General features: G+C 34.8%; 2 protein-coding genes across 7 annotated transcripts in view; one reads left to right on the top strand and one right to left on the bottom strand.

The window, feature by feature from the left end:
* The window catches only part of LOC142339327 (ubiquinone biosynthesis protein COQ4 homolog, mitochondrial-like), a 549842-nt gene that overhangs the window by 253266 nt on the left and 274698 nt on the right, over positions 1–21878 (bottom strand). The gene's annotated exons all lie outside the window — the stretch shown is intronic.
* LOC142339322 (poly(ADP-ribose) glycohydrolase-like) lies at positions 976–20579 on the top strand. 5 transcript variants are annotated; one of them, XM_075389282.1, is made up of 6 exons: positions 976–1117; positions 1433–1931; positions 2232–2599; positions 7657–7888; positions 19417–19564; positions 20015–20579. In XM_075389282.1, exons 1-6 carry the CDS (start codon positions 1086–1088, stop codon positions 20548–20550), a joined length of 1815 nt encoding a protein of 604 aa, XP_075245397.1. In that variant the 5' UTR covers positions 976–1085; the 3' UTR covers positions 20551–20579. The 5 variants fall into 5 exon arrangements, with proteins under 5 accessions (XP_075245397.1, XP_075245400.1, XP_075245398.1 ...); XM_075389285.1 differs by having other exon boundaries at positions 1080–1183; XM_075389283.1 differs by having other exon boundaries at positions 1081–1183; positions 1399–1931.

The raw sequence follows: 21878 nt of genomic DNA, 5'->3' as shown, positions 1-21878 counted from the left end.
TTATCAAGCACACTATACTTGCAAGTGAGAGATTCTGGTTCGAATCCAGTAGTGGTGCATTTTTTGCTGTTCAGTCCATCCAAGGTAAGCAGCTGTTTTTCGCCTCCTGTGGTTTCTTAATCTGCGGTGAGGTTTTTATCAACATAAGAAGTGTTTTGGCATACAACAAGACTTAGTTCTCTGGAAACTTTGACTTGTACTTAATGGTTTTAAGTTGAGAATATATATACGTTCATTTAGATTCATAACGGATTACCTCAAAACTCGAAATTATTATAGGGTTCGTTTGTTTGAAAACATTGCTGGAGTTTAGGAGTAAAATTGGAACTCAGAATTGCATTTGTTTTTGGTATCAGTTGTCACTTTGTTAGATCAGTTGTCTTATTAGCCTATCTTGGTTGTTTTTGTCCAGCTGGCTGATTTTAAGTTATGAGAAATCGTCTCCTGAGGTGCCAGGACAATTTACTTAATGCCATTAAACCCAACCTGCCATTTCCTACCTACCCAATATCAATTTTGTTTTACCTTATTGTTAAATTTAGCAGAACTATTTAGCATAAAATCACCCGTGGGACTTGATATGAAATTATCACAACCGAACATCGGATTATACTGTCCGCTTGAGTATGTTAACACATCTTTGTGATAGTGACTGCTAATTTGTAAATCGAATTAGTGAACGAAAAGGTCAAAGGCCATCGGTAAATTGAGTAAAATGGAATTGGGTAATTTGTCATGCAACCATCTTCTGAAGTTGCATGAATTCTGAAATCAAACAGACAACGTAGCTATAACATTATTTTGCGTAAAATAGCAAATTGTCATTCTTAATTTTTTGTGAACAACATTGTTTCAACACGTTTTATGTTTGCACAGCATTCAACGATACCTTTTGTTTGATCAGTGGAATCAAATTCACTTTTAATTCTGTGATATTTACCCAGCTAACAGAGGGGATTAGTTTATTATGACATTATATCTCACATTAGCCATTAAGTTGTCACTTAATTGGTTTGCTGAAATCTGGACCCTTTGGAGCATAAACTATTTTTGCATATACTTTTTTCAAATGTGTGTTAGTTTGAATGGTTGTCGAGTACCCAGTTATGAATAAGTGGTAATATAACAGCTTGTGTCCCATTTTATTTGTCAGTCTGCTCAAGCCTGGCTTGGGGAACTTAATGTAAATTGGGAAGTTTTTGGCTCTGGTCGCGTTCAGTAGCATTGATTTGTACTGAATCGTTTTGCTGAAATTTTTGAGTTTGTATGTTAATTTGAGGTCTAAAATGCAAAAATCAATGGAAGATTTTTTTGAATCGAAAGCAAATCCAAAGAAGCGGAAAAATTCTGCTTCTTCTGGAGACGAAATAAATGGTGCTACTGAGCGTATATCATCAGCTAAAGCAAAATCTAATCCAAACTCTGATTCAAGCAACGTAATACAGAATACTGATAGCGAACAGAAGACATCATCGAATGAAATTGACATGACATCTGAAAACGGCGAGGGATCACAGAATATACCAGAAACACTTGAGTCGCCGATTGAAGCTGAGGAAAAAGTGGAAGATATGACAAATAATGGAGACCATACTTGCTCAGACGCTACGATAGTTTCTTGCTCAGCTGCTCATGAAGAGATCAATAGCTCCAACAGTTTCACAGGTGGTTGTCCCTTCGAGAATCTCTTCACTTGTCCGGAAGAAACGCCTCATGATTTCAACAAACCTTCCCATAAAATTCTATTAGACGTTGATGCTCTAGCGCAAGGAATTGCGGTACCCTATCCCAAAAATTTAGTGGACAAATGGACTCAAGGACATGTTAGAGTGCCGTGTGTATCCAAGTGCTTACTGCGGGTGCCGAATCCAACTCCGAATGCAAGACCAGCGTTTGTGTTTTCAAAGAAGAGTCATTGGAGTGAAGTCAAAGTAGGTTGAACATTTTTTCTAGAAAATATTTTATTAGATAATTTAGCAAAACGAAGTGCTAATTGAAGGTTTTACTTAAATCTAAAAGAATGACTAATCAGTTTTGTCCCAAAGGAATATCACATCACAAGCTAATATGGAAACTAAAAATTGAGCAAGGCTATCATATTTCCTCTGTCAACATTCGTTCATGGATATATTCTGACGCATAGAATCTAATCGCCAGTCAGTTCCATACTTTTCGCTTACAATTTAACCTCTTGTGGACATTTCCCTAAATATATCCTTCTATTCTTTCAGGAGCAATTAAATGAAACAATTTACACTGTAGATGACCTAATATCAGCAATCAACCACTACAATCCTGGATTTTCTCGAGTAGCGGGAAGCGGAATGCGATCATTTTTCACAAACTATTTACCAGTAGAAGAGAGGGCAAAGTTCTTTTCGGTAACTCTACCCAAGCTTCAGGCGTTAGCTCTCGAGTTACCTCAGTTAGTGACTCAACCGATTCCCTGGTTGAATCAGAACACAAACATGTCATTAACACTATCGAAGCGCCAGGTTGCAAGCTTGAACGCCAATCTTTTCCTAAATACATTCCCTGTGCAGGACGGAACCGGTGATCTACCTCGACATCATGATATGCTCACCCTTTTCAGCAGCAAGTTAGTTCTACATTTTTAATGCTGCCTTTTTTTATTCCTATCTTTGCTTTTGATTATAAAAGAATACTAACTGCGCTGTGCAACTGATTTGGAGCTAAAAATGACTTAAATCTATTTAACTCGTCCTGTAATAGCAAGCGATCTATTTCTGAATCCTTTTGAATGGGGAACTATTTGCTCGAGGTAATTATTTTGACCGTCAAATTTTGACAGCACAGTGTATTTAATTGCCCTAACTAAGTTTTAGGCAAATATTGTAGTCATGAGTGTCTGTTGATGCAAAATAGTTGCTTGAACTTCGGGTGACTCCTTGATTTTTTGTAATCTAGATTGCTTTATATTCAAATTTGAAGCAGCTGAACTCGATCGGTGGCTGTTTTCTACTTAGAGACTACCGAAGAGTGCAGCGAAACTGTTTTCATTGTAAGTTAAATCCGTGCTAATAGAATCGATCTCCCGGCTGCGGTTCGAGAGAAATTTGTCCGTTGTTGTTCGGTTATTTCCTAAGTTCGTCTGTTTTGAAGAGTGGAATTTTATACCAGCTGAACCTTTTTGTTGAAACATCTGTAGGTGATCGATATATCTTGCGTAAGGGGTTGAAATTGGTTTAAATGAACCGCAGCAGACTGCTGAAGCCCATACTTAATTAGGCCTAAAAGATAAATTGAAATACTTTTTCTATCCCTAATTTCAAAAAATGTTGAGTAATTTCAAAAAAATAGATCGATGCGTCATTCCAGAGTTTTTGGTCGAGCTTTTCACTCTTAGTTAGAGTCTCTGACCTAAAATTAGTTTCATTAATTGGTTTTTTTGAAGAATTGATACCTAAAAACTCTCAGAGAATGTGTACCACATGAAGTCATGCATGCAAGTTTTGATGCTGAGTGGCTGAAATCGACGACAAAATTGCTGTTAGACTTCTTGAGGCCTTAGATTCAAAAATGATGCAAGTTTTTAATAATCAGAGCATGACGACTCAGCACGTGAACAAAAAGTTATTTTTCCCTCTGTACTTTATGGTAGGTATAAGAAATGTCATCCCCTAAAACGGCTCTAATCTAATTTTGTAAACCCTCTATTCTAATTTTGACTTCTTTATTTGAAACATACAAGAATATGGAAAGAATTTTGTCAAATATGTAATGAAGTTCAAAATTTAGTAGCCTGACTATCAGACCCAAAACTATGGCACAAATTGTTTCTTGTATCAGGACATAAAAGAATGATTCACGAACACTTGGCAGTTGTGTCAAAGTAATCAAAACAAAAATTCTATTTGAAGAATAGATTATTTAATCGATTAGGCTGTTTTTGTAGCCATTGGACAAAAATCCTGAACTAAAGTTTTGTGGAAATTAGGCGAATAGAAATTTAAAAACTTTCAAGTGGTACTTCATAACTCGATGCTGTAATGTCAAGTGTCCCTAAGAATCGTCTTTACATGTATCATTTTTTAAATGTTTTGCAGCTCTTTTACTCTAGTCAGTGTCATCGCAGGAAATGATTCTGGTTACTGGGAAAGAAAAGTAACAGGGAAAGAATAGAGAATAAATAAAATACTTGTCAATAGCTTTAATGTAAATGATTGAGAACTACTGGTTGAGAAAAATGCTCGAAAATTTGATGGAGCAGGAGTTTAAAGCACATCAAAAAATTTTAAAACACGTCAATTTTTTATTGTTATTTTTTCAGCTACTTTTCTTCGAAGTCAATTTTTGAAGTCACTTAATTACATTATATAACCAATCAGATATTGCATTGCCTCATTTAATTGTTTTAATTGGTATTCGCCTAATTTCCTCAAAACATTATTTAAGGATTTATGATTAATGGCTACAAAAGTTCACTTCGCCTACTTGAGTTCTTGCCTTATATCCTACGCCCTATTCAATTTATAGATACAGCGGACACATGTACTCAAGTTATTTTAGATAAAGTATGCTAACTTTTTGCTTTGATTTTTTCTTGTTCAGCGTTTTCGGTGAAAATAGCACCTTTATAAACCAATGAGCTTCTAAAGACTGTCCTTTGAATTAGTTGTGTCGTCGAATTTTACGTTTATCTCGTTTTCAGATCTTGTCAGTTAATCTCGAAACTGTGTGTAAAAGTACTAACAGAAGACAGTACTAATTCAATCATATTGTATTGCAAAAGTACATCGCTCCAATTCAATTCAAACACTTCGTTTTGATAATTTTGAATAATTGGCTGGGCTCGACTGGTTATATTTTTCAACGAATTTTGAAATTATTTAAACAAAAACTATAAAGCGTTGATATAAGCCTAATTCATATTCTTGTATCGCATACTATCTCCTGGCCGCTCGAGAACCAGTCAGAACTCTGTCTGTCGTTTAGCTTCACTCATGCTTGGTCAATAGTCCCTAAAATTTACCTTTACGTTAACGCGAGGGTTTCTCGAATGCTGTACCAGTTTTTGCAAAACGTTACCGAATTATGTCGATACCTTTTTTAAACCATTTCTTGTTTTCAGCCGTTTTGTTTAGTTTCTTAAAAAGCTATTTGTCATAGTTTATTTTGCTAGAATTAGAGGTCTGCAAGATATTTTTTCAACTTTGTAATGTTCATGAATTATTTTTTGCCAAACAAAGTTTGTATGAAGCAATTGTGTCTGAGGACCATTTTTTTCCGCTTCGCAGAGGTATTTCCAAACAAATAAGGGATATTTTCTAAAGAGGAGTAATCGTTAAGTAGATTTTTAAAATAGCCGCGAAGCGATAGCGGCTATTATTGGGAACATCGTGTTTTTTTTTTTAATTCGTCGTCTCCATCGATGATTCTTGCGACCACTGAATATTTCAATTTCAGTCACTTTTACTGCTTTGCAGTTAAAATTTGTGTGCGTGATGTCATTTGTTCTGCTTTTAGGTCAATTGCTTGACTTACTCACTCAAAAAAAAATGACTTCTGAATCATAAAAATGACAGTCTGGTCAAACTGTCTATCTTATTTCTTTATTTGTTTCAATTCCATGGAAGGCCGCAAGCGTCTATCGCGGCCATTTTCCGACAATCTGGAGGCTATGTTTTTGAAAATGAACCCTATGCGAATAGCAGAACCTGGTAAACTATGCAAATAGCAGAACTAATGGTAGCTCCAAGTATTTGTCCAATTGCTGCGATTGGGAGCTATTATTTGCTTTCTGCTTGTTTGCTTTTTTCTAAGATGTCTACATCTTTCCAATGACTTTTAGCTTCTGACACGGGATAAGCAGGTAAGGTTCTGGGGGGGGGGCAATAAGTTGCAGTTGCATTAGAAGCCGTTTTTGGTAGTCACTACAGTTCTAAGTTTTCTGAAATTTGAAGAACGCCTCGATTTATTGTTGAAAAGTAAGTTAGTTTTCGAGCGCAAAATGATGTGGCCTTTTATATTTTTGTTCTTTTCAAGTCGTTTTTGTTAAGTACTTCTGAAATTGATGTTGTCCGCAGTTCCTAGTAGTATAGTTAAGTAAGAAGTTTTTCATGCCAGTTTGTATTTGTAATGACAACTCAAACTCAGCAAATTCTGGTAATTTTTTAAAATTATTTCTAATTTTTAAAATTTTTGTCGTTTTTCATTATAATTTTGAGGGGCCAATAAAATTGTATAGGCATTCTAGGTGAGTTAATTGGAAGATTTTAACATCACAAATTTTGTTTGGAAGACCTTAGCTGAGAATTTTAACTAGTTTTTGGAATGTTTTCAAATTTTTCACATAATCTGTAAATTTTTTGCTTTCATTGGTATTGATACCAATCCCTCCTGTATCTCTTACAAAGAGACAACGGTTTGTCTAACATTGATATTCAATCAAAATAGCTCGCCCAGTAACTGTATTTTTCGTTTTAATTTTCATTTTATCGATCACAATCGCTGTTTTGAGAAATAACAACGGCTAATTTCCGGCAATCTTCCGGGTTTGTTTTGTTCCTCTGTTTGTATTTTGGGTCGAGCAATTTTTGTGTTAACTGACAGGTTATATGTTCTCGTATTTTCCTGCAATTTCATTTGGAACCTATGGTTTTGAATACCTTAAGAGCCGAAGAATCTAATTTAAATGCTTTTAATTTTCTCCAAACTTTTGGCACTTTTATTTTTGCCTGTCTGGAATTTTACGTTCAATTGGTCCCATGGCCACGAGAGAGATTTGTATGCACCGTTTTCATTTCTTTGGATTGTAATTCAGTACCGGTCCTGCTATTTTTTTTATTTCCTGAAGATTTTCGTACGACGTTCAGTTAAAATATTTCTTTTTAATGCATTCATGCAATATCGACTGAATTGCCTGCATGTTGTTATTTTTAAATCCTATTGGATATAGTTTTTTGGCTCATTCGCCTGATTAAGTGTTTGTCACACATCACTTTCCTCACTTTCAAATTGACTTACGCTTACTTTAATAGTAAGAGATAAGGCCTACTGATTCTATGTCATTCTAATGGAAGGATATTTGAGGGCAGCTAATAGAATTATCACCTAATTCATGCAATTTGTTCTCATTCAAAATTTGACATCTCAGCAAGTAGTAGAAAAAATTGAAAATTTTATTTGGTATTTTAGTGTCTTTGGGACTGCAGATCTATGAAGCTACCCCAGCTATTTTCTGGTAATCTATCTGCTATATTTTATGTTACGCCTTTCTCGAAAATAATTTTTGAAATTTTCATTCTTTCTGAAACTGGAACTTATTCGCAGTTGCCGAAACTTATTAACAATTCCATAAAATTTTACGTAAAATAAGTTCGATCAGGATTTCATGTACACACCTTTTTGACGGAACCCTTTATCGCCAGTTGTAACTATTTAATACCAACACTGTCTGATGTTTCATCCGCACGGAATTGTTCGAATTGTTTTATATCCTAATGCTGTCAAATTGTTCACTAAGTCTTTATGATCGAAAGTTCCAACTCATTGTTGAAAAGATTCGCCTGTCAATGATTTTCAATTTGTTAACTTATCATGAGAATTCATTTTAAAAAATATCCAGTGCTGTGTTTGAACAAGTTTGCATCTACATGATGTTCTTTTGAATGAAAAAGTAGTTTTTTTATGCAGAAGAGCTAACAGAGTGAACAGTAACTTTGAGAAAGTGCGCTGCTTGCTTAACTACTTCCATCGTGTGACAGACAGTACGAACTGTGAGATGTCAAGTGGGACTGTCTCCTTTCACAGAAGGTGTTTAGACTTGGATCAGGCCAGGCCTCAGTGGGAGAAGGTTGACAAACATCTAAGCCAGTGCACAGTCAAGTCAAAAGGATTTATTGAGAATCAGCAAGAAATGCTACAAGTAAGTTCTTAGATATTGAATCCGATTAAACTTCAATTTGATTCCCATTCAAATGTCTCCTTCAGGGGAAACATTAATACATAGCTGAAATGAAGTGCCAGGCTGCTTCACGATAGGACGATACGGGAAAAAATTGGCAATTAAATCAAAATTTTTTGAAAAGCAACTGTGCAAATATAGAAAACTTTAATGAAATTCTCCGCATTTCCGTTGATAACATTTGCACCAATAACTCTCGACGTTTTCACTACAAAAATTACCGGCAGTTACGTAGAATTTTGGTTTTCAAGAGTTACGAATATAAGTACTTCTCCCTGAAATAATTTCTTGAATCTCTAAACCATATGTGACAAGCTTCTTCCGGGCAAAAGTTCTGAGGAAAGATAAAGTAACGTATTTTATGGAAACTCTTCGGAATAGTTTTTTTTCTTGAATTTAGTGCAGTATTGACTTGAAAACTATTTGAGGTTGTTGGAACCGGAAAAGAACGAACAAATTGGACTTGAAATTGTTTTAGGATGATGGCAATGATCTCAATGAAAAAGCAAAAACTACAATTTTTTTATTGAAGTTTATGACAATGCTTTTTGTACTATGTGACAAGTATGAAGTTATGACAAGTATGCAAAAATGTACGGGTTATTTGATGTGTTGATGGTCAGAAACCAAGTATTGCAAGCTATTTCATTAGGTTTTTAAACGTCCAAGAACCCCATAAAAAGTGTTACAAATTGGCGAAAGCCCGAATGTTTAGGTGTTGATGTTCTTTAAATGTTTTTTGAAAAGATTTATTGTAAGAGTCAACTATACATGCTTTACTCATTTAAAACATAATAATTACGTCTATTATCTAATTTGCTGCAAAAATGAAGGCAAAAGTGAGATAAGCATTAATAATTTTTGAGTGTTATCGTGTAGAAGGCTTTTTGTTGGAAACAAATACTATTATATCGGCTCGAATATTTGATGCTGTTATGCTGGAAGTAGCGAAAAAATGTGGGCGTTTAAAATAAGTCATGAATTTTTCGAAGAATATTTGAGAGAAATGCAGTTCATTTGGCATGTCCTCCGCTCTCTATCTGGCATTCACGAAGGATTAAACATGCGAGCTCAAGTTATTGAAAGTAAATTTTATGAAATGTTCAACCGAAACTTTTCTTTACAAAACTGTCAAACAGCATGCTGTTGATAATCTGCACTGTCTGACCACAACTGTTTACTTCTGAGAAATTGAATCAAAGTTTTCTAATAATTTTGGTTGAAGCTCAAAGGGTTGGCTGTTATTTATCGTTTTTTGACCGAATATATTCCCATAGATTTATAATTGAGAATTGCATTGCTGTAAAAAAACGTTCATTTTTGAACGTTTGAAAACTTGCTGTCTTCATGTCATTGATTTTGTATTTTTTGATTGCGTTGTTGCAGCTAACAGTTTGTTTTATTGTGTTGTGAGACTTGGTTTTTTTAATGTGATTTGTCTGCTAGTTTAAATATTCTTCTAGATTCTAAATTTAGTTTTAGTCCAAGTAATAGATTTGAAAGGCTTTAAAAGCCGCGAAACGATTTGGAGCTAAAAGTTTATTGGCAAAAGGATTGCAATGTTTGTCCTCAAAAATTGCCCAGATGTCAATTCTTTCTGCCGTTAATTTTGGACACCATATGAAGCAAGTTTTTTTTCATGACTTGTATTTTTGACCTTTTTTTCTAACATTGACTTCTGTTTTAAAACGTTGACTTCTGTTTTCTAACACTAGACTTGAACAGTAGCTTAGTTACTAATTTATGGTGACTGGGTACTGCTGGCAATGTTCAGGGTGGAAAGGTCTTTTTGAGACGTTTTCTTCCTATAACAGTCTCTCCTCCCTATCCCAATTACAGAGCCTGTTACCTATCTACACCCTAACTATCCGCACCTAACCCCCCCCCCCCCCCACACCCCTCCCCCCACCACCACCAACCTACCTACCTTCACCCACACCTACCTACCCCCACCCCCCACCTATCCACCTACCTACCCCGTCATCACCTAGCAACCCCCTCTTACCTACTTGCCCCCATCACCAACCCATGCCCTGAAAGTAAAAAGTGCGTCTGTTTTTTTTTCAAAACACTAGGTGGAACAGCGACTCTTTGTCTTTGATATTTCTAATACAGAGATTATATTGCACGACTCTTCGAGTCGTTTCCGGTATTCTATCGGCTATGTTTTTATGTGATCTTTTTCCTGGCCGATTTTTCGTCTGAACCATTTGACTCTTCGTCCCCAAAAACGGCATAGACAGGTAGCGCCGTTCGTCGTTGGAATTATGTGCGCTCTGGTAATAAAGGAAACTTCTGTAGTTTTGAAAACTTCTACCCGCTGCTTTGGAGCAAACGAAGTCAATATGATAAAAACGTTACACAAAAATTTATAGCTATGCTACAGCGAAAGGTGTTTCTAACCGCTTTTAATTGGTGATAACTAAAATACTGTGAAGGGGAAGCCATCATTGTTCCCCGGGGTTTTATATGTTCTGATCTCTCAAAAATCATCCGAAATTAGAACAAAAATGTTCTGTGTAAGGAATTTTCAAAAGGGATTCATTCAGCGAGGAAAGTATACTTCCGTGCGCGTATCAAATTCATAAAGAAAACTGATTTTTGAAAATGTTTTTCTAAATAGCTGGTTTTATGCAGCAGTTGTTAATGAAAGCTTCTTTAATGGTGCTTGAAGTTGTTAATTCAAGTTAATTCAAAAAGCTTTTTTGAATTATTTTTTGCTTAAGAAGAATTCTTTGTTGCTACTAATGTTCAAACTACTATCAAAATTTACAGAAAAATAATACGTATTTTCAATTTTTCTAAGCATTTGTTTTATTCAAATGGCTAATTGATCCTCTTTTTTTTTATTTAAAAAAGTTGATTTCGTTACATTCTCTCTCTAATTTGCTCTGATTGCAACGAGATCGTTGCAAGTCTTTTCCTAGCAAGAACTTCTAGCTTCGAAGCTATACGCTGAGCGGATGTATTTTGATAGTATCATATTTTTAAACAACGATTCGGTTACAGCTATCACTTTTTGGGTACTTTTTTGTTAACTCCTGCATCGAAATTTGAGTGCGGTACATTTGCAACTGCTTTCTATACTTTTTTTTGTTAAAAGCCGCCCTCATCTTCTCAGCCGGCTATTATAGCGCTCCTATTTTTACAATTCAAAGAATTTGAATTGTATTGGGGCGCTGTCTTTTTTTAAGATCTGTTCACACATTTTCATGATTTTTGAAGTCAAATTGGAGTAGTGATTTTGGTCACCCCGAAACAGGAAGTGGAGCGAAAAATCGAGTGCTTTTGCGGCGTGAAATTTTTTCGCTCTAAATTTAAAGTAGAGTGAGAAAACGGTGTTTGAACAAAAATTCGCTTTCTCGCTAGTGGTTTTTTGTTCACATGCGGCAATTTCACTTTGATTTTTACTGTTTTTTCAAGTTTTTGGATCGGAATTTTTTCTAAATGGTTTTCCCAGTCCATTCATAGTCCGTTCAAGGTCTAGTTTTCTGTTTAGTCAACGAAAATTCTTTGAATTGTGCGTCGGGACTTGTCCTGCTATGTTTTTTTTTTACTTCGTCGAATAAAAAAATGTTTCGCTTTACCTCATTTTGCCGCCTTTTCAACATTTTGCGTGAAATCTTTTTGACTTCTCTAGGCTAGTTTCTCTCTTCTCTCATTCTGCTAAAAGTGGTTTTGAACATTAGTTGCTCAGCAAAGCAATTCAAAATGAACAGAGTTAGTACAAAAATGGATGTCAGAAATAGAAACGGGATAAACCCATAAAGCACAATTTTAGATGCCCGCTATTTGAACGTCGTTCCTATAAGTTTTATTTACCATCTCTAATGCTTATTGTTATTGATAGTAGCCCCTGTAGCCTCTCTCTAAGGAACAGAAGTATGTTCAACTACGAAATGCCATCAAAATAAATCGGACTTAAAAAAATGTTTTTGTACAAAAATCTTTTTTTTTCAATATCTTCTGTTATTTCAATCCCAATCATGCTTATTGGAATCAACGGCGGCTATTTTCCGGCAATCTGCCGGGTATGTTTTAATCATGTGATGATTGTTCGAGCATACATGACCTGTCTCACTTAATTGGCTTCTGTACTCATTTATTAAATCTAAATTCAGAATGGCAACCAATTGAAATTAAATTGAGGTCACCCAAGCTGCAATTATAAGGCCAGATTACTTTAAAAGTATTAGTGTTTGAAATCCGATTCGAAAATAAGGAAAATTTGATATCCGAACCTTCTATATCAGTCAAGCTTTGTTGTCTTTGGCCTAGGTGATTGTTATGAACTATGGGATCTACGCGGGTCGACTTATCTGCTTAATTATCCGCTTGATCGATTTTTATTCTGATATTGACGGTTGTGGTCCTAAAAAGATGGGATAAACTGGTAAAACCCGATGGCATTAAGTCTCTCAGAACTCTCAGAGTCTCTAGTTAAAAGTCTCTACTTAAAGTCTCTAGATCTCTCAGAAATCTTTAAATCTCTAGTTGAACGTTTCCGATGGTTTTAGTAGTATTTTTGGTGTTAAGTGTACTGAAATTGTTTGGAAAGCTGTTTGTTTGTAAAGGTCACTAATTGCAGTTTCTGAGCGCAAAATGGCGCAGTAGTTTTTCTGTTATGAGTATTTTACTAAATGGTTCTTGAATAGACATTGGTATTAGAGGTGTTGTGAAAGGAATAGTATCTTGTCAATTCTATTTACTGAGGTATATGTATTGTTAATGTCAACCTAAACACAAAGATGCATTGATTTTGCAATTTTTCAGTTTTTAAGATTTTTTAGGACAATAGAACTTAAACTTGCACTTGCATTAACGGATAACTTTCATTTGCACAAAAATGGTTTTGAAGACATAGACTTCAGTACTAAAAAATTCTGAAATTTTTCCTTAGTTAAAAAAAGGATCTGTTCTGTTTTGCCCCCACCCCCAGCTTTGTTGGCTTATATCTTTTACGCCCCCCAGGCGCACGTGCTATTTTTGTTTACCTAGTAAGGTGTTATATTACAACTAATAATTTGTAACTGGGGTCGTAAAAAACACGGGGGGGGGGGAACAGAATAGGTCCCAAAAAGTTCTGAACATTTTTGCTTTTTTGCCTAAATCTGTTTCGTCTGCATCCAGTCAGAACTCTGATATTGTACAAGATAGTTAATATATAGATTTAGGCGTGAAAAACGTTTGCTGTGAAGAGATAATGCCCAAGCATCAAATGACCAATTTAGTGCTGATTTTAGTGGTGTATGTTTTTCTTTTTTGTGTTTTATGCGGTCAAATGGTTCACAAATTGTTTTTGAACTGGCTAGGTTTTACTATTCCACTGAAGTTTTTGAAGACTTTAGTATCAATAACTGATAGCGAAAGTTTTTGGCTTATTTTATTTTCACTTCCCCTCAATTTGTAAGCTATTTTTGGTCTCCTTGGCTCACAATGTTAAATTTATCACCGTTTCTGTCTATGATTTTTGTCGTACCATCGACGATTCTTGCTACCAACTGAGTTCTTCATTTTCAGTGACTTTACTGTAGTGCAGTTGAATTTATGTGCGTGACTTCATTTGTTACTACCTCATACATCAGATTTTTGGTCTATTGTGTGAGACCGTTTTCGGCTTATCTCACTCAAGAATGACGTTTCTGCTCACATAATGGAGTTAAAATTTTAAAAAACTTATTAATTGAAGATCAATGGAGTGCATTTAGAGCGTTCCATTAACTTTGAGCGCGCTCAAAGGTTAGAGATTTTAGTTGCTCTCAAACAAAATTTGCAGCAATTATTTTGGCCCTCCCATAAAAGTTTGACCCCTTCAGTCACCCCAACACACACCCCTCGTCCATCCTCCTCCAGTTTTCGATTTGATTCCACTCGTGCATCCTAAGGCTCTAAGAGGCTCTCTGATTGCACTCCATTGTTCTTGAATTAGAAAAAGTTTTTCAAATTTTTAACTCAAGTGAGCACAAACGTCATTTTTGAGTGCGATAAGCCGAAAACGTCTCACACAATTGACCAAAAAGCTGATGTATGAGGTATTAACAAAATCAAGAATATCAGAAAATCAACTGCACTACAGTTAGAGTTCATAACGGTTTTTTATGACACAAACATTTGTTTTCAATTAAATGTTTGTGGATTTTTTATTTTTATTCCATTTTTTGTGGTCCATATTTGTGGTTATTATTCCACTTTTTTACAGCACTAGTTTTTGGAAAAACCAGAATTTTGAAATTTCTTTTGAATTTTAAAATATTTTTATTCAGGTCATCAGTTCTTTTCGTAATGCCATCTATTGTCCGTCTAACTGCTAACTGGTATTAGTATTGTTTTCCTGATTTCAGAAGTTTTTCAAAGTGAAGAATTATGGTGAATGAGGTTGAGGAAAAAATCAAAAGAAACAGGATGACCGATGAAGCTATTGACTATAAAGCCTGTCATCGAGTATAAAGCCCTCTAATTGAGTACGTATATTATTAGGTTGTCAAAGTTTCGTATTAGAGCAGTTCGTCACAATTTTTATTACCTTTTTATTGGCATTTTTAACAATGTTTTCTAATCAAACTTAAGCAGCTGACCAAATTAGATCAGTTTTTTACACTTGTCAATTGGAATCTTTTCGGTTTCTGTTTCAATCCCAATGGGCCTCAACTCAAGGGGGTCAACGACGACTATTGTCTGACAATATGCTGGCTATGTTGTAATTAGTGGTCCTCGAACTATCTAATTTTAGTTTGAATTTTTCGAATGGTTTAAATATTTTTGGCTGCCATAAAACGACCGTTTTTTTAAATCATCAGAAATTGTTGGACTTTTATGACTCCGCTTCGTCCAGTGTTTTTCAATTAATACAGAATAAGAAAAACTGGATAATTTCTGTTTTGATTTCAACTGCTTTTGAATATCATTGTTAGAAGATTAAAACGAAAATAAATCCTTATCGGTGGTCTGTCTTAGGTTCTCAAAAAAACTGAAAACAACTAAATCATGTCAGTCTTACGGTAAAAAAAATTACAATGAAAAGAAATTTATTCAGATTCAGAAACCACAAAGAGTTGCAATATAAACAGACAATTTTTCAAATAACTTTTTGAAATTAAGTGACTGTAAACATACGGAATTTTTGGAAACCTATTACGTCCTCAAATTTGTTAACAAAAACCTCCAAGATAATAAGTGAAAGTCAAATATTTTCCAAAAAGAGAATTTTGGAAATTTGAGCAATGCTTCGCTCAATTTTGCCATTATTTTGCCGAATTTGGGAACATTTTAAAAGGTTTAGTTCCTCGTAAATCTTGCTTCAATTGTACTATACAACGCTTGGAGCAACGTTTAAAAATTTTAAAATAACCTTACGAGACATGTTGTTCGCAAAAGCAAGCCACAACTAATTCAAAAGTTGATGAAGCGGCAGCTATTCTTGAAAAAACCCGAGACATTGTTTTGAAAGAAATCAGGGAAAAAATACCTCAGGAGCACGGAGTAGAGCAAAGTCCAATCGAAACATTCAAGTTGCGAATTTTGTTTGAGAAATTGGGGGCAAATTCAAAACAGCTTTTACGGAAATTTGCAGGTAGTGTTTCGGACATGATTTTTTGAAAGTTGATCCAAATTTTTGCAAAGCATTTCCCCTGTTAATGACTTTTGAAGTAATTGGGAATAAAAAAATTTTTTCAACTTCGTATAAGAAAATAATTGATCAGATTTTTCAAGAATTCATCCCGATGTGTTCATCAGAAAAAAGTCTACTAATCAAGTCAACTTTAAGTTATGCTGGCGTTTGGTTCACAATTGTAATTTTTGTAGTAGGATTCTTTTTGTAGTTGGATTTTAATTCTTTAGTGCGCTCCACTGTAGTCATTCTTGTCTCTATTTTGCTTTTTTTCTGCTGCGGGTTTTTTTTTCGGTATTTCATGCGTTTTTTGAAATACTATCCAATGAATTAAATGAAAAATTTAAGGCAACTGCACCTGACCAGAAGACCAATTGAGCAAGGCATACAAAACATAAGCTTAGTTTCCCGAATTTAGAGAAAGTCGAAAAGGTTGGCATTGCGTAGCAAGAAAGTGGTAAGAAATAAGAAAAAATTTGTTACTATGAGAAACCAAAAAAATATGCAGCGTAAATAATGAAAATGACCAAAGTGGAGTGGACTCTTGAAAAACCTACTGCGCTAATAACAGTTGATAACGAAATGTGAATGGTACTTATCGGAGTTTTCGACAGCAAACCAAATTCAAAAGGGTCGCTGCTTTGTCATTATGAAAATGATTTCATCAGTACATGAATGCTCTCTTTAGCTAAACTCTCTGAGCTGAAATAATCCTTATCAAAGAAAAATGTACCAAATTAATCGAATATATTTCGTGTTGAAAAAATGAACAGGTCAGAGTGAGGCGTACTTACTAAGCGTCCGGAAAAAATATACGCAATCATGAGGACAAATAGTAAATATATTTCAGTGTTCGTATTTTCCTAAGTTGGATCAAAAACAAAATCAACCGACTACTGATGTCAAACTATGTGCTATCGAGGAATAACCAGGGCTCTATTTTATGGTAGTTTTCTTCCGTAGTGGCAGTGGTCAGAAGCAGTTCTTTAACTGAGAGCTTTTAGAAGAATGACGTTTTTTAAACAAACTTAGAGATTACTATTGATCCATATCAAGATTCACGTGATTAAATGACACTTGATTTTCCTTTAACATTTAGTAGTTTTTGCCTTCACTGCAGTGGAGCTGCCTAAGATTGCTTGTAAAAATTTGGTTCATGTAAAAAGCAAGATGTGGAGCATGATAAAAGTCAAAACCGAGGCAAAAAATTTAAAATAGAGACGCCTACAATAATTGGTCCATTTTTCGTTCGAAAGCAATTAATTAACTACTGGAAAACATTCATGGAAGGTTTTGTAGATCTTGTGTTTTCGAGTTGCAACAGGCAGATTTAATCATGCAGGCCTAATCATAAGTATACATCACATGAGAAAAACATCAAATTTAAAGAAATAGTTTAGTAGCATTTAATTTTTTTGATGTTGCAATACTTTCAGATTCTAGTTTCACAGAGATTCATATGTTGTTTTTGTAATAGTTTGAGATTAATATACATTTAGTCTCAAAATTGAGAAAATCAAATGAGAAATTCAAAATAGTATCTATTTTCAAGATATTCAACCTTTAGTGGATAGGTTCTTGATTCTATGCTTTTGTTCTAATTACTCGTTGGTTATCCGGTGTTCAAACAGTTTCTCTGGCATACATGGACTTTCCTAAAAACGGACATCTTGACTTTGATTTTAGAAATGCTATCCCATATCTTTTCCTTGTTTCCGTGTGTTTTAATATTTCTTCTCTGAGGTGTGTAAATAAACAGAAAGTATTTCAAAATTGTCCTGCAGGGCAAGTCCTGAAATACAATACCAAGAATTAATTGAAAAACTGAAAACAACTGAACCTAACCAGCGGACCAATTGAACAATGCCAGCAAAACGGAAACTTCGCTTCACAAGTTTAGGGAAAATAAAAAAAAGCCTTTCTAATATTCTTGAAGCTAATATCCTGAAAATAATAAATTTAGTTAAAACTTCAAAACTATCAATTTACGAGAAATCAGTTTTTTTGAACATATGGTAATATAAGTATCCCGAAAAGCGTTGTTTGTCTCTAAGAGCTTTCCAGTAGGGCATCCACAAGATCTAATGACATTGCATTGGCCGACCGATAAAGATCTAAAGATCGGATAACAAAAAACGACCTTCTTTGAAGAATTTAAAAAAAATGGAGAAATGTCACTGAATTTATGATATTAGTATCTTCAAAACAATTTCGCGGTCTGTAGAAACTATCCACTGAACAATATTCGACAAAGACGTGAAACAAATTGCTAGATCACCATCTTTTTTGGTGTTAAAGTTTGCTTTATCAAAACATATAGCACAAAAATAGACGTAAAAAGAAACGATGCAGAACTTTATGCACTTGGACAAACGTCAGTTTTGGACCCATCTAACTTCAAATGTCAAAAATGAAGAAAAACCGTGAAAAATTAAACCATTTTGGGCTCATGAACTACAAAAATAATCTTTCACCTAGAGTTGAGGCCTTTCCAGCAGCTTCTGCACTCTAAGCAATTGGAAGACTTCTTAAAAAAGCTAAGGACGTCAAATGAAGTTTAATGTCTACTAGGCATTACCTATTGATCCCGCTTTGAAAGCTCGAAGTCATGTATAAATAGGTGAAAAAAATCTTAGCCGGAAGACTCTGGAACCCTTTCGGATCACCTAACATCAAACAAGTCAAAAAAGAGATACAATAATTCAAAAAGAAAAATAGGGGAAAAAAAGAAAAGGAGAAGAGATTTTGTGATAAAACTCCACAAATTGCAATTCCAAATCAATTTCTCAACAGAAACTTTGATTCTAATTCCGTTGAACCCAACGCCTGCTGCTTTTTATAGAAAACAAAAAGAATATCCATGTATCACCGAAAAAAATAACAAACTAAGAAGAAAAATCAGAAACGATTTCGTTTCTTGTTTCAATTACTCTACAAATTATAACCCCAAAAATTTTAAATTTTTCGTAGAACATTTCTAATGAAGATCGCGCTAAATGGGTGACTACCAACACGTCAAAAGAATTACGAATAACAGAAAGCAAAACAGTAAAAAAGAATACTTCGATTATTTCAAAATATGACATATCAACTTATCAAGTGTTACACTTTAGTATCGCAGTCCAAAGAATAGATCCAAAAAAACAACGCGTAAAAAACTTTCAGAAAGGCACAACGATGTGAGAAATAGAAAACAAATGTAACTAGTTTCTCAATTTTATCCAATTTTTTTTAAATAAAAACTGCTTCGTACCAAAACAGTTTACTTGAATTCGTATCAGAAACTGACTCGGCTTACAAGGCTTCAATTTAGTTAATAATAAATGCAATAAAATAGTCCAAATTTTGCTAAAATACCCTAAAACTCCATTCCAAAAGCTTCAATACCCTATTAAAACAGCCTGATTGTGGTTAATTTAGCCGAGAAAACCTTTTTAGACATTAAAAAAGCTTAAAATAAAGAAAGCATGAAAAAGCCGCACGTAAAAAAATTCACTTTTTAAAAGAAGGTATGAACGAAAAACTTTTCTCTGCTCTTTAAAATTGGAATTGGTTCATCGAAACAAGTTCTTCAAACTTCGTTGACTCCGTGAACTTCCGGTTCCTTTGCTCGCTCACTTTAAAAAAAACAGAAAACCACAAAGCCTCGAGTCGTAGAAAATATTTCATCATAACTCCTCTTCGAGTCGTAAAGAGACAGCACCAATACAATCCAAATTCTTTGAATTGTAAAAAGTAGGGTTAGCATTCAATTCTCACCGTTTTTTATTGCAACAAAATGTGGGAACAATGAAATTAGATAGGATAAATGGCTTTTAGGTAGAGCGGCTTGTCCTATTATATCCTGCAGATATGTTATTATCACCCTTCTTGTTTTTAGGTGGACTTCGCCAATCAATATATAGGTGGAGGAGTCCTCGGAGAAGGTTGTGTTCAAGAAGAGATCCGTTTTGTTACTCACCCAGAGCTGTTTGTCAGTCTTCTGTTTACACCTCGACTTCTTGAAAACGAGTGCCTCATCATTCAAGGTATAATTTTAAGTGTTTTGATTTAGTTTGAAGTAACTATTAATTGCTCAATCTTGTTGGTCTTATGCGATTTTTTCATCTTTTCGGACCAGAAAAGTTCGTGATGGGTCTTTGTCTTGGGGGGTTTTTGTCTTGATAAATTGGTGAAGACCGAGAGCGTTAAGTTGCTCTGTAGTTCTATGAGAGCCTTACTAGTCTCTAAGATTTGTCCCCGTCATTTTTTGACGGCTAAGAATGTGCAAACAGTTTACCTTCAAAACCAAGTAAAAAATTGTTTGTGGCATTGACCAATTTTGTCCTTTTTAATGCATAATCTCAGTTAAAAAAGTATGTCTTTGTTTAGTTATTGTTTGAAACAGGTGATTTATGCGCAAGAATGAAAATGCTGATAACCTGGGCAAGTATGCTCTAGAACAACAAGAGAAAAATTTCGGCAATCTGTATTTACAGGTGCTGAGAGGTATTGCGACTATGTGGGCTATTCAGACTCATTCAAATTCCTCTCTGACTACTGTGATCCATCTCCATCAGATTCTATTGGTCGTAAACTAGTGACGTTAGTGGCCATTGATGCTTTGGTCTTAAGAAGCCAGGAGGCGAAAGCACAGCAGTTTAAATTACAGAAAATTCTGCGTGAGCTGAACAAAGCTTACATCGGGTTTAGAAGTTGTTCGCATACTGATAATGCATCGTTGCCTGTAGAAAATGCATCAAAATTGACAGCTGTTGCCACGGGTAACTGGGGCTGTGGAGCTTTTGGCGGGAACCCGGAGCTTAAATTCCTTATTCAGTGGATGGCAGCATCGTACGCCGGGCGTGACGTGCTTTATTTAACATTCAGTGATCAGAATTTGGCGAAAAGGTTGTCAAAGATTGTGAACTCGCTTTTGAAAAAGCCTTACTCCGTGAGCGAGGTTTGGAGACTAATATGCCTTTATTCTAAATCAGATAGAACAAAATCTTTATGCGAATTTTTGGTCAATTAGAATTTAAAATTCAAATTTTATTTTGTTAAGGTTGTTTTGGCGCGCACTGCAAATGCTTCAAAATGCGACCTGCCCCAAACGTACAGGAAAAAGAATTTGGCATACTTTGAATCAATATACTCATTATTGGTTTTGCGGCAATACTAACAGTTCCTCGCGAAAGTTGAGCAAATATTTAGGCTTTTCATTTTTCTTTCAGAAACAGTCGCTGTTCAAGTTTAGCGGCATAAGCTTTTATAAAATCGAGACCATTAAATTAGTAAAATCACTTTTGGCCATGCCTCAGCGGCCCGAGGGACTTGATATGAAACTATCACAACCTAGCATGGTATAAAGTTATCCGCTTAATTATGACATAACATGCCTTTAGTTTCGACTGCTAATTGGCGGAATGAAATGATAGAGGGGTGAAATGATATGGGGTTCAGATATGCGGGTCTAATTGACCTCTTTCTATATAAGCTCTTTCAAAACAATTTCATATGAAAAGTTTAGTTTTTGAAGTTCTCAACTAAGTATATCAATGTAGATAAAATACTAATGGGGTACAAGAAATATAAAGGGTTATTCCTTATTGGAGCACAGAAAAGAACTTAGAAAATATCTTAGAGCTTAGAAACTTAACTTATGTTGATAAACTCAGAAAGAAAACAAACTTACCAGATTTATAACGACAACTGCAGCTCACAATTTAGAAAATGAATGTAAATCAGTTTAAATCTGTATGGTTGTCAAATATTGATATTTTTCTACTAATTTTGAATAAGAAATGCAACTTTGTGAACCATCTCAAGTGAAGTAAATTTTGCATGTAATAATGAAATGACGCCCACTCATACGCCCCAAAATCGCCTGATTTTTGATACTTTAACCTTTTAACAAATTTACACTGTAAATGTTATATTTATCTTTTAGACTATATATACGACTGATTTTTGCTAAAATCTTCACAACTTTCTTCTCTTTTGAATCTCCTAAATTCTTATTTTCTCAAATATCTTTTGAGCTTAAACAGCTTGAATCGCTAACGTGCCAACTCGTCCCGCCTCATCGGGGTTGTTGCGCTACAGTTTTCGTAATCCTGCTAACAGGTTATGGGCCCAGCCATCAGACCGGTGACAAGCTAATAGAGTTTTGGTTGAGATTGTAGTGTCAGTGTTGGCAGTTTTAGCTCTTCTAGATTGACGAGAGTTTTAAGATATTAAAATTTTGATTTCCCTCGTAAATAAAAGCTAAATCAGAATATGTGAAAGAAAAGTTGAAGTTTAAACTTCATAATGGAACCATCAAACAATAGTTTGAAGTGGATGACGTTTAGCGGGTTGGCT

Source organism: Convolutriloba macropyga, chromosome 5 (genome assembly GCF_964194025.1).
Source record: "Convolutriloba macropyga chromosome 5, txConMacr16.3, whole genome shotgun sequence".
Taxonomy (NCBI): Eukaryota; Metazoa; Xenacoelomorpha; order Acoela; family Convolutidae; genus Convolutriloba; species Convolutriloba macropyga.
This window is presented reverse-complemented; position numbering and strand designations above follow the sequence as displayed.

Bases quoted from the DNA above. Each gene is read 5' to 3' on its own strand.
- LOC142339322 (XM_075389281.1), top strand. From the start codon at position 1,287: ATGCAAAAATCAATGGAAGATTTTTTTGAATCGAAAGCAAATCCAAAG. The intron at 1,932-2,231 runs GTAGGTTGAACA...CTATTCTTTCAG, and splicing joins GTCATTGGAGTGAAGTCAAA to GAGCAATTAAATGAAACAAT. The intron at 7,889-19,416 runs GTAAGTTCTTAG...TCTTGTTTTTAG, and splicing joins ATCAGCAAGAAATGCTACAA to GTGGACTTCGCCAATCAATA.